The sequence below is a fragment of the Ambystoma mexicanum genome, chromosome 9 (genome assembly GCF_040938575.1).
Source record: "Ambystoma mexicanum isolate Mex_15411 chromosome 9, UKY_AmexF1_1, whole genome shotgun sequence".
NCBI classification, from domain to species: domain Eukaryota; kingdom Metazoa; phylum Chordata; class Amphibia; order Caudata; family Ambystomatidae; genus Ambystoma; species Ambystoma mexicanum.
In genome coordinates this window covers 1288327203-1288343613 of record NC_090931.1, presented here as the reverse complement: position 1 = coordinate 1288343613, position 16411 = coordinate 1288327203, and the positions used below count along the sequence as shown (strand labels likewise).

Here is a 16411-nt window from a genome sequence, read left to right as displayed (position 1 = left end):
CCTTCTGATCCATTCCCTACCACCCTTATTCCCAAGATCTACCCTCTCTTCATTCCATACCTAACCTCCTTCTTCAATATTTGTCTCTCCTCTGCTACCTTCCCTTCAAGCAAGCTACTATCATCCCTATTCTGAAGAAACCTTCTGCTAATCCTCATCTTGTATCCAACTTCCGTCCAATCTCTCTTCTTCCATTCCTCTCTAAATTACTTGAACGCATAGTCTACTCCCAACTCTCTGCGTTTGTCGCCAACTTATCTCTCCTTCCCCCTTTCAATCTGGCTTTCGCCCTAAACACTCCCCTAAGACTTCCCGCACCCAGTTCCTTAACTCCCTCCTCACTGCTCGCTACTCTAAGCAATCCTCTGTCCTTATCCGCCTTGATCTCTGCACAGCCTTTGACACCGTTGATCACCCCATACTGCTCAACACTCTTTCCTCTTTAGGTTTCAAAGGCTCCATCCTCAACTGACTCTTCTTACCTCTTCCAACGCTCTTTTACCATCTCCTGGGGTGGTCGTACATCTTCTACGCTCCCCCTGGCTATGGTGTATCCCAAGGCTCTGTCCTTGGCCCTTTTCTTTTCTCTCTTTACACCTACCTTCTCGCCCCTATCATCTCTTCCTTCGGTATTTCTCACCACTTCTACGCTGATGACACCCAGCTTTTCCTCTCATTCTCTTTCTTCACTCCTGACCTCCATCTTAAACTCTCTTCTCGTCTTACTGCCATTAAAAACTGGATGTCATCCCACTTTCTCTCCCTCAATACAGACAAGACTGAAGTCTTATTCTTTCCCTCCAACACTATTCCTCCTCCCTCCTTCTATTCACTTTCCTCTCGCTAATCTTCCTCTCTCTGCCCATGCTCGTATTCTAGGCATTTACTTTGACTCCTCCCTCTCCTTCACCCACAATACCTCTCTCACTTCCCGTGCATGTCGCTACCACCTTTTCAATATTCGCAAAGTACGTTCCTCTCTAACCTTCCACGCCACTAAACTTTTAATCTCCTCCCTTCTCTTTTCTCGTCTTTTCTACTTTTCCTCTCTCCTCTTCGAACTCCCTGCTTCTCATCTTGCCCCCCTCAAATCCCTCTACAACTCTGCCATTCGCACCCTGTCTTCTCTCTCCTCACGACTCCATCTCATCCTCGCTCTCACAGCTTGGCTGGGTTTCCTTTCATTCCCAACTCAAATTCCACTTCCTCTGTCTTGTCTTTACATTTCTTCATGAACTTGCTACCCCATATCTCTCCTCTCCCATCTCATTCGACACTCCCTCCCATTTCCTCAGATCTGCAGATCACTTGCTTCTCCTTGTTCCCCCGTCCCCATGTGCCTCCTCTCATTTTCGCTCCTTTCAGCTCCTTGCTCCCCTCCACTGGAACTCCCTTCCCCTCTCTATCCGTTCCATCCCCACTTATTCCTCCTTTCATGTCTCCTTAAAATCTCTTCTTCTCCACTCCCCTCCCTGATACTCTGATCCTACTCCGCCCTTCCCTCTGCCCCACCCCTTTTATCCTCCTCATCTTGCCTCTCTCCCCTTGCCTTGTCTCCTCTTATGTCCCCTCTCCCCCTTTCTCGCCTTCAGCTTATCTCACTTCCTGTTCCCCACTCCATTCCCCTCTCCACCCCTTCTTCCCTCATTTATCTTCACTGGCAAATTGTTCTAGTTGCTGTATTACTGGTGTGACTCATATCTTGTAATTGCTTCTACTGTTATTGTATTCTTGGTGTTATAATGTACAGCGCTTTGGCGTAAAGCGCTATATAAACTCAATAAACAAACATAAAATAGAGCGCGCTTGTAGTTCACTCACTCTCATTATGGAGGTGATTGCTATCAAGAAAGGAGTCTTAAGAGTGAGGTCCTTAAGGCTTGCTTTATGCATGGGCTCGGAGGTGGAGCCCATTAGCCTGGTTAACACAACGTTCAGATCCCATCCGGTAGCTGGGTTAGATATAGGAGAGTGAATTCTTTTCACTCCCTCCATGAAAGCTTTAATAACTGGAACCTTCCACCATTACATGGCAGCTAGGTGAACTTTAATTGAATTAAAGACTAAACCTGAGTCCAGCAAGTGAGTCAGGTATAAAACAATATGTGTGGGAGAGCAGTCAACGGGGTTGATGCTCTTTGAGTTACACCAGATGACGAACCGTTTCCACTTACTAGAGTAGCAGTGACAAGTGTTCGGGTTCCTAGCATCCCTGAGAACGTCCATGCATCTTTGAGGAAGCTGCAAATGCCCCAATTCTATAACCTCAGGAGCCAGGCTGCTAAATTCAGGGTCTGCGTGCATGGATGCAGCTTTCAGCCCCTGTCCTGTGACAACATGTTGTACGGGCAGGGCAGTTTCACTGGCGGAGACAGAGACATCTCCATTAGATGAGCGAACCAGGGTTGGCGGGCCCACATGGGGGCCAGCAGAATCATGGTAACTGGTTCCTGGTGCATCTTGTGCACTATCTTGTTGAGAAGGGGAGCCGGGGGAGAAAAGTGTAGACAAATATCCCTGATCATGTTATCCATAGGCCGTTCCCCTTGGAGCGGTTCTGGGGGTACCTGGAGGTGTAATCCTGGCATTCGGTGTTCTCCAGAGTTGCGAACAGGTCTATCACTGGGAATCCCCATTCTGCGAAAACGTTGGAGACGATGTCTTCGTGTAATTGCCATTCGTATTCTGTGGGTAGAGGGAAGTCTCTGCTGAGTCCGTCTGCCAGAAGATTGAGTTCCCCTGGTACATGTTGTGATAACAGGAACATGTGTTTGAGAGCCAACTTCCAGATGTTCTGGGACAGCTTGTGCAGTCCTGGAGAGTGAGTGCCCCCTTGCTTGTTCAGGTAGTACATGGCTGTGGTGCTGTCCATGAGGATCAGCACTGTCTTTCCTTGTAGGTATGTCTGGAAGGCCTTCAGTGCTTTGAAGACTGCAAACAATTCCAGCAGGTTTACGTGTTTGGACGCCACACTTGGAGTCCAAACTCTGTGTGCAGTCTGATGGGATAGGTGAGCCCCCCCATCCTGTGAGGGAAGCGTCTGTGGTTAGAGTGGCGTCCACTGCGGGGGTGGTGAAGGCTTTCCCCAACACAAGGTTTTCCTTCGACCACCACTGCAGCGAGAGAACCAAGGCTTGCGAGACAACCACTAGATCGTCCCATTGTCCGCTGGCCTGACACCACTGGCCGTTGAGCCACTCTTGCATTGGGCGCATGCGCGAATGAGGGACCAAATAAATACATGACGCCATCATACCTAGCAATCGCATGGCTTTGCGTACCGTCACCTCTCGACCGGCTACATATTTAGGGATCTGAAACAGCATGTTTTGGACCCTCTAGTTGGAGGGGAAGACGAGGCCGTCCTTTGTTCGAATTAGAGCCCCTAGAAATTGCTTGACTTGGCTGGGGTCGAGACTGGACTTCTTCTCGTCGATGGAGAAGCCCAGGTGGAACAAGAGGTCTATAGTCTTTTGGGTATTTGAGGAGCATGTTTTGTAAGAATCCAATGTTATGAGCCAGTCGTCGAGGTAAGGATAAACCGGAATGGACAACCTACGCCTGTGTGCCGCTGCCACTGCCAGTACCTTCGTGAATACCCTTGGCGCTGAGGCTATGCCGAAGGGTAGCACTTTGAACTGATAGTGTTTGCTTTCTATCATGAACCTGAGGTATTTCCTGTGCGCTGGCAACATTTAAATATGAAAGTATGCATCTTTCATGTCTAGTGTTGCCATGTAATCCTCCTGTGTGAGCAGGGGGATTACTTTCTGCAGAGTCACCATACGAAACTTTTGAGGTTTTCCAAATTTGTTCGCTGGGCGCAGATCTAATACAGGGCGCATGGTTAGATCCTTTTTGGGTACAAGGAAGTACACTGAATAAATACCCTCCTTTACCTGTGACAGAGGCACAACCTCTATGGCTCCTTTTTGCAACAGCGATTCCACTTCCTGAAGAAGGATGAGAAAGTGTTCTGGTGTGAGACGTCTTCCCTTTGGAGGTCTGAATGTCGGGGACCGACTGAACTCGATACAGTAACCGTGGGCTATTGTTGACAGTACCCAACGGTCTGTGGTAATTCCTTCCCATGCTTGCAGAAAAGATGTTAACCGGCCCCTGACCGGAGATGCATGGGAGGGGACCCGAATCTTCGGGTCATTTGGTGGTGGTGGCCGGGGAGCCTCTAGGAGTAGGTCACCGACCTCTTCCTTTGTCACGAAGTTGTCCTCTTTGAGCATACTGCATGTTATAACCACTGGTTCCCTGAGGGGAGGACCAGTTGCTGGCTGGGGTGTATTGCTGTTGAGTTTGTCGTTGGCCACAAAAAAAGCGCCTTTTGCCATATCCGCGCTTATTAGGGGGTCCCGTGATTTGGTCCAGGGTCTTTAATGTTTCGTGCTCCTTCTTAGCTGTTTCCAGTGCATCAACCACCTTAGCAAACAAGTTGGAATCCTCAAGCGGTTTGTTAATGAGGGACACCTGTGTTTCTGGCTCGAAACCTGAGTTTCTGAGCCATGCATGTCTTTTAAGGAGTACGCCCTGGACTAAGGAACGGCCAGCTGTTTCCGCAGCATCTAAGGTATTCTTGATGATGCTTTGGTTCACTTGAGTGCCTTAAGCGGGTACGAAAGGGCTCAGGGACTTCTTGTAGATCTTCGTGCAACAGGCACCATTGGGCATCAGCGTAACTAGCCAACAGAGTGGTATTGTTGGCAATACGCATGGCGAAAGCTGCAGAGGATGTAATCCTTTTCCCTAGAGCATAGAGCTTTTTCCCCTCTTTATCGGGAGGTGCCTCACTGGTGGACAGCGGAACCCCCGCCCTCTTTCTCGTGGTGGTCACCACCAGAGAATCTGGTATGGAATGACCCCTAATATATAAGGGAGCTGAGGGTGAGGGGCTAAAAAGCTTCTCGATCCATGGGTTCACACCTCTAACTAAGGCATGTGTATATAAAGAGGGAACGAGGAGTCTCTGAATGGAGGCGAGTAGAGGTATGGCTTGGCTAGCAGGTGGCTTTTCTTTGATTATTCTTTCAACAAAATCGACTTCTGGGGTAACCTCCCCTGTATCGATTTGAAAGTGTGCTGCCGCCTTACGTAGCATGGCATTAAATGTGGGTTGATCGTCCACAGGTGAAGGGTCTCTGACAGGCGTAGTCTGTGGAGAGGCCAGATCCAAAGCATCAGGGTCCGTTGACGCCCCTGGGGACTGCCAAGGCTGTGGCTCGCACATGTCGGGGTCGTCTTCAAAGTCCCCTACAGGGTCTTGCAAATCCTCAGTATTTATGAATTCATCCTCTTCCTGAAAGTGGGGATTCTCTTCAGTGAGGTCATATGTGTCTAGTTCTTCCTCATGTGGGTCGAAAAGTCTTGGGAATTGGGCTATAGGGTCTTGAGGGAATACCTCCCTTGGCCTTTTAGGTGTAATGTGTTCAGAAGTGGACACAAACCTATCCAGCCTGTTCATACAGGATTCAAATCTCTCCCTAGTCCAGTGGGATGACCCAGAATGGTCTAGTGGCGGAAAGGCTTGCTCCTCCACCTCTAGGCGTCGAGATCTCTCCCATAAAGTGGAGGAGATACCCTCGTCGCCCTCTGAGAACCCTTCTCGTGGGCCCAATGGTCGGGAAGTACCTCTGGGTCTCTCCTTCGACCTAGGGGGAGGTTCTGGCGTACCTTCGCTAGGTTTTGTTGTGTCCCTGACCTTTTGAGCAGGCTTCAGTGACTCCTTCACCAGTCGTTTCTGAGAGTCCTGGGAGACTATCCTTGCTATGCTTTCCACGACCATCCTCTCCGTCGGGGGCTGGTCGTGAGTAGTTTTCAGGGGACCCAGAACCTTGCCGTCGACGGGCGCCTTCTTCCGAGGCGTCTCGACGGATGATGTTTTAGTGGTAGAGCCGTTAGTACTAGACGGCCCAGTTGCTAGGCGCGCATTCGGCTGCGGGGTGGGCTGCCGACACTTACGGTCGGTGGAGACAGCCGGCTGTGTCGTCGTCTCCGTTGGCGCTGAGGCCTTCTTCGATTTACTCGACGAATGGGCGTGGGTTGTGTGCTTAGTGACTTTTTTTGTGTCCGTCAGTGTCACCGGGGTGTACATCCCCAAAAGCAGGGCCGGAGCTGTGCCTGTCGAGACCGGGGACAGGTGCCACGGAGCGAGAGCGCTCCGATGGGGTGTCAACAATCTCCGTTAAGGAAGTGGAGTTATCACCATCTCCCTCGTCACACTCGGCGGCGGTGGCAGCGGGGGAGGAATCAGCCTTTGACATCCTGTAGGCTTCCCACCTGGCATCAATGGAACCCTGCATTCCTTCAGAGTTTTTGGTCGAAGGAGCTTACAGGCCGCGCAACCAGCCTCGTTGTGGTCGAGGGGTAAGCAGCGGTTGCACCGCTTGTGCTTGTCCTTCCACGGAAATTTGCCTTTACAACGTGGGCAAAATCTAGGAGTCCTCTCCATAGCTGAGGACGTAATAAATGATAACGATCCGGAAGGAAAGGGGGGAGAAAAGGAAAGGCATTCTAGAAGAAACAGAAATGTCCACCCCGACCCCCACTCTCCCTACTGTGTAGGCAGGCGAGGCCTGGCCACGTGGTCGGCAGCACCGATAGAATCACCGTCTGTCGAAAACCACTGCCGTCCAAGATCTGGTCTCGGCCGGGTTGTGGAATGGCTGTCTAAAGAGGGCTGGAGGTGATATGAGTTAACTATAATTAACAAAATCGACCAAGGGTCGAGTCAATGTCAATGTCTCTCACGAGCTCCACTTAAGGCGACCAGTATTCTGGGTGGAAAAAAACAATCTGAGGGACCTTAACGCGTGAGGGATTTTGGGTACACTACACGTCGCTATAGGGATAGTGTTACAGACACGCCTATGTCGACGTCCCCTTTTCGACTTTCGAAAAACAAAATGCAATACTCCGCAGTGGCCACTGGATGTCGGACTATGCACAGCATGTGATTCTAAGCAGATTAACAAACATCAGAAATATATATATATACTCACCATCCTGCTGCCCATTTGCACATTTTCCCTTTTGTCTAGTATTGTGACCTTCTATTGCCCGTATATATTCTGTCTTGCTTGTAATCTGTAACGGACCTTCTATGGCCTGTATATATTTTGTTTTGCTTGTAATCTGTAAGCATGTAACTTCAAGCCTCGCATATTCTGTACTGCTGCGCCCGGTTACCTTTGGGTTTGGTGCGCATTATAAGTGAATAAAACAAACAAATAAACAAACAAACGTCTGCTTCTGTATTTTCAGCCTGCTGGCATCAATGGAAGCCGTGCAGGACCTCCTCCATTTTGTCTTCCCTGGAATATTGCCTGTCGCTGCCTGACTGTGGTGACTCAAGTTGCAATCCGTCTTCTTCACATCCTAGAGGTGTTGTGATATCGCCTGCATCACAGACGGCTTCATATTTTGTTTGTTTGGGTGTTCAGCTGGAAGATGTCTGGTGATTCCAAAGCACTGCAACCGTTCAAAACCTCTGCACCTGTGACCCCTGTTCCTTCCTCGACTGGACCAAACACAGAAGACTGTCTCCAAGGGATTCTGACCCTCAGCAGTGGCCTCTGGGGAGTCAAGGGGGTAAGTAACCATACCGGTTTCTCACCCCCTTGTTCAACATACCTGGATGTAAAGTTGTGTCCCTAAACTACTTTTTCATAAGTTTGGTCAGTGGAGGCTTGGTCAAGGATCTCTTCCTAGGCCTATCCTGGTGACTGGGATTGAGTTAGTTGACTTACTTGAACTTTACTTTCCTTTTTGACTTTTGAATCATAACCACTGGCATCTTCCATATATCTTATTAAACCTAGATGTGAAGTATTCTTTTGGATCTGGTGACTTTAGGGCACATGGCCCCAATTAGGTTTGGGGAACAGTTCTGCAGCTATTCTAAGTGCCCTTACCGAATTACAAGCATATATACGCGCATGCCTGTGTTTAACTGTTATTGAAGTATATGCTTTCTTTCCTCCCCAAATAATGAATGTATATATCTGTTTTCTAGTATGTGTGTAACAATATTTGACTAGAGGTTTTACTTGCTTAGTGTGTAATCTAAATACCTAATAAATCATTGTATATTTTTGAATCATATGCCTTCTTTCTTCTCAAAAGGGTGAATGTATAAATCATGTTTATGGTAAGTGTGAGCCAATATTTGCCTGCAGGCTATACTTGCTTAGTGTGTATTTTAAAAGTCTAATGAATCATTGCATATGTTTGTACTCACCTGTCTAACTGGAATTATTGGTGTTGTTCTGTGTGGACGCACTGTAGGCGTAGGCCACTCTCACAGATCTTGTGAGACTAAGCCTTGCCACTCTGCGACCTTGCCTTGATTGGGTTTGGCTAGTCCTCAGTATCTCCCGTTTCACCACAATAGGGTGGCCTCCCACAATCCACCCCCAGGTAGATTTTAAAAATGCATCTTGTCAGTAAGGATCAAGAATCCCGGTCCTAAGAAAAGCTGATCCATTTGGATACAGTCCAAAACCCCACACTATGGGCTCAGTCAAACATATTCCCCAGTTTGCTTTTTCTGTTATATCCAATAAAGACAATGAACCAATACTTAGGCTTTGAATTGTCCATTGATCTTTCACCCATGACAGCAGACTGTGCACATAATAGGGTAATTTTACAGGAACATCGCTACACCTAATATTTTCTTTTCAATAAACAAGTTTTAATAATCTGGACTGGCCAATAGATGGTGGACAATGCATAATATATTAATCTAAAACAGATTCACAAACCCCTGAAATACAAACACATGTATTAATATGAGGTTTCCAGTTCACTACCAGTGTAACAATCATAACTATTTTGACTTACCTTCATTCTTTGACATTCGATGAATTCTCACTGTTTTATGTTTATCATATTTTGCAGATTTAGATGATAAATCAACTTTGAAACGCCTGTGACCACTCTGGATCTCAACTTTGTTTTGATTTTTAACAGATGCCTCCTCGATACGCGCATTTGCCAGTTTATCAAAGGGAAAATATTTTTGCCCCTCTTCGTAATACCACTGCACAACATTGCTGATAAGTTCTGCATGCCTTTTCTCTTCCAATTCCTTGGTGATCTTTTTTATCATCTCCTGAATTTTAGTGCAGGCAGTCATGACATCTCTGGTGAGACCGCCCACTTCAACTGAGGAATCTTCCTGCTTGCATTTTACTTGGATCCGTACCTGAAAAGTATTCTGAAGCCCCATCAACTTTTGGAACTCTGGCTCATCAAATTCTGCAATACAATGATCATGGATAACATGGACACAATGCTCTCGTAGAATGAGTTTTTCTATCCAGGAGGCAGTATCATCCACATTTTTCTTGCTTTCTCCACAAATCTGAAAAATTGCTGGCTCGATTTTGTCTTCCAGGACAAGATTGGTATTTTTTTTCACAACTGGTTGCATGAAGTTAAAAAATGCTGCTGTAGCCGCTGTAATCAAAAGAAAAAACACGTAACCATAACCAATTTATTTAGCACACAATCAGTCAAGTATTTGAAATGTTTTCCTTAACCTTGTGACCCAATTATAGGGCAGGTAACTCAATGGAAATAATGCAAAAATAACAACAGCCTTGCCTGCTTGGTTTTGAAACTTGATATTTGGTATTGAGCATTAAAATATAGAATTAGCACATTGGGTAATCCTGGAGGGTGTTACAGAGTTATGGATATCTGTATAGAGTGGATAAATTGGTGTGGCATTGTACTTTGAGTGAGGTGGACTTCTAGGCTGCTGTTTTATTTTGATATTGGTTGTTTATAAAAAAAACAATAAAAAGGATTAGAAAAAATATACACATATATAATTATCCTCTTAAGACTTTTTCTGAAACCTAACCGGCTTAGTGGGTGCCAACTTGAGAGCATGTCTGTAAATCAACCCGTTGTATGACACTGACCGGACAACCATAATGCCTGGTGAGTATGGAAGTAACCAGCATCTGTTTCAGCCTGTCATGTTTTGCATCACCTTACACAAGGTATCTTTATAATTAGCACCCGGGAGGTGAAGCAATGGCACCTTCCAGCCTATCAGGAAGATCAGAAGGCAGGCTTTAACTCATGGTATTGCATACCCCCCCCCCCGGCGAGACTCTGGAGAAGCCGGAGGCCACCATCTTACCTCCCGGTTGTGAAAGTCTTTATTCGCCACAAGACCCCTACCCCTTGTCAATTAAACCTCTGCCATCCACTCTCCACATTACCTATCTAGGCCCCAATTACCTGCAGCTGCCTCACCTGTCACCGGCTCTCCAGAACACCAGTTGTCTCGCTCCTTCCCCTCCACGGCAATGGCTGTCATGGACAGGGAGAAGGGACGACATTCTCTCTACGTCCATGATGGCAATTTCTTTTGTAGATTTTTTTAAGTTGATCAACGGCAACCATGCTGTTTCTCAACTTTAAAAAAACCGATTAGCACCCCGGAAAGCATGCTGGGTGTTAATAGCTATAAACACCTCAGCGGTTGGCATCACCGGTCAGATAATGGGCCAGAGTCAACGTTAAGATCTTCGCTCGGTTTGGGCCTATAACTCGGGCCCCAGGCCATTAACTGACCGAACACCTGCCCACCGCAAGGTTTATTAAGTAGTTGTGGGGGAAAGGTAAAGCAGTTGTTGACCCAATTCTTAGTACCACCTGCCTCACCTGCAAGACCGGTATTAGATCTCATTCAAGGCAAAAGTGCTTTGCAAATGAACATACCTATCTTGATGTCTCCTCACTGCATGTATCTTGTAGAGGTATGTTGCCTCTGAGTGCTACTAATGCTATTTTGTCACTGAATTCCACCAGGGATTAAGAAGGAAATTGGCACTGTAGGTCACTGTTTACTATCTTTGTTAGGGGATTGTTACACAATTGGTCAACTTGAAATAAAAAGGGGGTCTTCTTAAACAAACAAAAATACCAGGATGGTTTGCTCTTCATTGGGGCTGAGTTCATTGCCCTCAGAGACCTCCCCTGGCCCAATGGCTGTTCCGTGTTTCCAGGTACACTGCCTTTCCTGGACTCTAAAGCGAGTGCTGCAGTTCATACAGTTCAAGAGGGTTTACCTCATGTCTCTGGTGTTGCAGGCTTTAAAGAGACCAGAACACTTCTTCCTGGTCTGAACTAGTTGCAGGATTTCCAGTGTCCCATAATCCCTGACCCATTTCATGATAAAGTCTTGTCAGCAGGCAGGTCAGTGCACAAAGCCGGCAGGGAGAGGTATACAGCGGTTTCTGGGGTTTGACCAGGCTTTCTCCTAGTTCCTCTTCCTCCATAAACTCACAAGAATTACATAGGTCCCAGATCCTCCCATCATCTGGTCCAGCCTAGGGCCACATGGCCTGCTGGAGCTTGTCTGTTCTAACCAGCTAGGTGTGGCTTCTCCATCTCCTCACCACTTGATGATCCTATTTCAGCTTTCCTTTCTCCAACAAGTGTTATTTCCGCAGGTTCATCTGTATCCCTTCTAGTGCTACTTCGACCTCCTCATGGGGTGTTTTATATTCAGCCTCTTCAATGTTGGTCTTTCTCCCTAATGTCACTTCCTCTGTGTCACTACTCATCTCTGATGCTGCCACTTCCTCCATCTCCTGAGTCTTAGCAACACCTCCATACACCCCAGCTCCCAATGCCTCCTCTTGTATTACAGCCTCCTAACCTGTTTTTGTCTTTTTTCCTTCCACTGCCCTACTGACATTACGGCCTCCTTGCCTATACCATTAATTCTCACCACCTCCTCCTCCTTCAACTCCCTCCGTTGTTACCACACCCTCTCTGGTTACTACCTCCTCCTCTGCCTTCTTAATTCCCACCACCTCTTTCTGTTTACTTCAACTGCTTTTCGCTGCCACCTTTCTACTCTCGAGCCTCTGCTGCTCCCACTGCTCTTCATTCTCCAAGCGTGAGCCTCCTGCTCTTACAACCCACACAGCCTGACAGAAGCTGTGCGCCTTTATTGTAAGTTCTCAACTCCATTTGAGTGGGTCTTTCAAGTGAGGGCTTACACTGGTGGCTGGCAATGGGCAGAGGGTTGTGACTGGTTGTCCTTCCAAAGGCTGCTTTGGGATAAAAGGGCTGTGTCAAGTCTATAAGAGGCCTATCTACCTTCTTGGCTTTTAATCTTTGTCCCACCTGGATGTTGCTGCTGTTGTGCTGGTCTCTCTGATATTATTAGCATCGGTTTTACTGGCGTAAAACAGACTGTTTAAGCTTGTGCAATACTTTGTTTTACTGATTGTGTGGGAAAACATAGCATTGTATCCCCTGAATAAGTGTCTCTTGCGAGGCAACAATGCAGCCGAATCACTGTTTCCCACACTGATCTCTCAGCATTTGGAAAATTGCAAACTCATAACATTGTATTCATAGAAGAGTGGAGTTCACTGTGGCTCCCATGATCTTCCAGAGAATAGTCCTTTGATGTACAGATGGAAGTTAAAACAGTATCAAAACACGTTCTACCATTGAAAGGTGCAGAGAAATGTTTAGTGGAGTGTGGGAGGTCCAGACACCAAGAGGTGTTCGGCAAGATTGTATGCAGTAACCCTGTGGGAGGCTACACTAGTCTTGTCCTCTTGGTATTAGGTAACACACCTATTGGTATAGGTCTGTACTACACAAGTTGGATGAGCAGCCAGACCTATCTCAAGAGGGGTAAATGTGAGCTATAGCATTGAAATCCACCAATACAAGTATCCAAATAACACTTACAATCAATGTTTTCTAGTAAAATAATTATTTATTTAAGGTCAGTTTTGAATAAGCCTTCTTTAAAAAGGGCAATATGCAACAATACAAATACACCTCAAAATACGGTTTTAGAATCCAATCAAGCAAGTAGATACTCTTTAGAGATGCTTCATACACACTTCCTACACCCTGAGGTGACTTCACTAGCTAGGACAGTATTGGCATTTATAGATCACTTTTTGTACTTGGTAGATTCTAAGGTTTGTAAAACAGGAAAGGTTATAGGAAGAAAAAGGTTAACATGTTCTCAGAGCATGTGAGTACTTTTTAAATCCCCAAATGAAGTCTAGATTAAACCTTTCCCAGCAATACTAGTTAAAAACCAATGTACCACCTATGAGGGACAGTTAGCACCAAATTGAATGGGTTAGAATAATCAGCAGGGAGCCAGGACAACCAAAGTAAATTTGAATAATGTCTGTGGAGCTGAGGCACTTCTTAGATAGCACAAATGTATTGCACAAAGTTAGAGTGTTTGTAGAAAAATCACTGTTGGGCTACAAGCTGGAAGGCTTGTGAAAGTCAGAGCTGAGATCAACCCTTCAAGAAGCAGCTACTGCAAGCCTCATGTGAGATAATGCAAGCTACAGACAAAATAGGTAAGAACCCCTTAGTCAGCACAGTACCTTAGGTTTGAAGAAGAGGATCCAGCTGGCTTCTGTTCTGGTTGCAGATCCTGGGTTCCTGGTCCTCAGTCGTGGGGACAAGAAGGAGAATGTCTGGAGGACTCCTGCACTGCGGTTCGAAGGTCGGCGGCAGCTACGGGCTCTTTTCATTTCAGCTACCGGCAAATAGCACCACCTCGGATCTTGGACACTTGATGGGCTTGCTTTGCTCTCCGAGTCCAGCACTCTGGTGACTCGAGCTTGGATCATCCTGCTTTGGGAGGGTGCTCAGGATCTTCCTGGAGCTTTGGCCCGGCTTAAAGACAATGCACTCGAGTACGGATTTCTCAACCTCTGGCACTCAGTTCCAGCAGCAGCAAAGAAGTACAGCCAGTAGGTGAAGGTATTCTAGCAAAGTTTGTCTTGGCTTTAGTTAGTCCCACCAACCCAAGGGAAGAAGTCGTCCGTTCCTGGGCTTCTCTAGTCGATTTGGAATTGGAGCATCTGCACAGCAGCAGGGCTTCACCGGGCAGTTCAACAGTCCAGGTGGATGCAGCAGGCTTCTCTTCACGATTCCTTCATTGGATGTTTCGTCCAGTGGTCGACTCTGCCTTCAGTCCTAGAAGCATCACCTTTTATGCAGGTTTCTCCCATTCATGCACAGCCTGGCTATCACTCACAAAGCAGGGTGGCTGTCCTACAAGGACAGCCAGCCAATCACGACTGGGTGCATTCATGTAACCAAGGAGACTAATGACAGGGAGGTTTCGGGCACTTCCCTCACTTCCTGCCCTGCCAGAAACACTGGAGCAAGAGGCGGGTTTCAAAATGAACAAAAGGGTCAAACCTGGTTTGGCGCGCAGAGTAAAACCCAAGAAAGAGCTGACAAGCAAGAAATGGCGAAAAAAGACCGGGCCATTTTGACAAAATGGTCACCCATGGGTGCTGTACTGCAGCTGAGGATTCAGCCTGCGGTAAAAACGCACAATGGTAGGAAAATTAAACCACTGGCACCAGCCATTTAAACTATGGAGGGGGGCGTGGCTAGCAGGCCATGTAGGAGGCAGAGCGGACCTGGAGCTCCCGACGATCCGAGCAAAATCCTGACAAAGCTTGTCTTGTAATTCACTAAAAACGGGCCAAAAACCAGGCCAATGGACGAGAAAGGACACGGCAGAGAATGGTATGCGAGACGGCAGCAACAGTGCAACACAAGCGGAGCTGCGAACACTGAAGCGAATGAACTGTAACAATATAAAGCAAAAAAATTTCCTCCCTGGACAACAAAGGAACCGAGGGGCTGAAACCAGAGATATGAGGCGGTTGCCAACTCACGAAAGAGCTGCCAATGGGCCGCTCCCTGCGAAAGGAATTACAGGTGGTGTGAGACAGGGCATGCGGGCAAACAGAGGACACCTGCCCCTTGTTCGGGTGGGCTGGGGCTTCACATATCGGAGTCCCGCCTCGGGGCGCCCGGCCCTCAACATAGGAGGAGCCGTGACGCCGGAGTGGGGGTACGCAGGGTGGCGACCCACCACCGGAGGCCAGGACATTGACGGCCCCTCCCGCTGCAAAGGGAGATAGGCGGTGAACCGGTGAAAGAACCAACAGCATACGCTGCGGGTGTGCCCCCGCCCTGCAGCTGAGACTGAACTGCGGCGAGCAGAAGGGATTCCGCTGGGTCTGCGAGGCAAGGCACAGACCAAAGCCAGGGACGTGCGGACCGAAGCCCCAGATGCGGAGGTTCCGTGTCTGGGCACCCACCCCCAACTGCGGTGCCGCAGAGGAAGCATTGAGTGCAATGACTTGAAGTGGAGGGCCTGGACGCCCCCGAGCCCCTCCTGGCACAGAGGGAACTACAAATAAGCGCTGGGAACAGCACCGGCTGCGCCCGCTGTGTGGGAAGCCCCCGCCCCGTGGCTGGGAACGCGCTGAGGCTCGAAGGGGGGGGCCCACAGGGCGGGCGAACTTGAGCATAAGAAGGCTCCGGTGCAGCTGGTATTGTGACTTCTTATAGACGTCAGAGATGTGAGGAGAGAAGAAGAGTGTGGTGTCGAAGATGACCCTGACGTTTTTAGCCTCACAGGTGGGAGCAGGAAGAGGGCCAAGAGAGGCCGGCCAGAGAGTGACAGGAAAGGAGGGAGCAGGTGTGCCAATGAGGAGACTCTCAGTCTTACTGGCAATTAAGGCAGTGATCACTGGCGGCACACCACTCCTGGATGACGAACAGTCAGAGATGAGAGAAGAGGTGGCTGAAGGTAGCCCGAAGATGAGTTGAGTGTCATCCGTATAGCAATGGAAGTTGGGGCAGAGCGCTGCAATGCTGTGGGCAAGAGGTGCAGGTATTGGTTGAACAGCCAGGGAGAGAGGTTAGACCCCTGGGGAACACCCCAACTAGACATAGAGATAGAGGAGAGGAAGGACCCAAGTTTCTTTTGACTTTTACATCCCTACACACTAGTTTGTTGTAGTTGTGAGGGCAAGGATAGGTTTTGGACACAGACAGACTTAAGTTGAAGTCTATGCTCAGACTTCCTTAGTTTTATTCAGGCCGGGAAATCCCAGCTTAGCGTAGGCAAGTTAGGATTTCAACCATCCTGACATTTAAGTTAATAAATATTCTTTTGTTCAACTTGATATCTCTTGTCTGCGTCGTACTTCATGATGCCTTCACACCTTGGGGAAATGATCACCATTTTCTGCAAGAACTCACCTGATGCTCTGCGATAAGAGTGTAGAACTTTGCCCGCAATAGTAGTTCCAAATCCAAATCCAATTCCCTGGAACAGGAGTGAGGATGGCACTGTCTGGAGGATGAAGAGGAGTGGTATTTGGAGGAATGACAGGGAGAGCAGAACCTCTCCTATGGCACTTCTGCTTCTTTTTGGCCTTTTTGCTCCCATTTCAGGAGCAAGAAGGCTCAGGTTATCTGCATTTTTCGAGGTGAGTTGTCTCGATATAACTTCAAGACTTCAGGAAGCTAAGGATTTTGTAAAGGCCCTCCCACCATTATGGAGTGTGAA

The 16411-nt window shown here is 47.8% G+C and overlaps 1 protein-coding gene across 1 annotated transcript in view; it reads right to left on the bottom strand.

Annotated features, from left to right (window-relative positions):
• Positions 1 to 16411, bottom strand: part of LOC138489066 (protein mono-ADP-ribosyltransferase PARP14-like) — a 1172404-nt gene that overhangs the window by 238825 nt on the left and 917168 nt on the right. The window contains exon 15 of the mRNA XM_069616631.1: positions 8854 to 9471. Coding sequence (XP_069472732.1) covers positions 8854 to 9471 — 618 coding nt within the window. The remainder of the gene's footprint in view (positions 1 to 8853; positions 9472 to 16411) is intronic.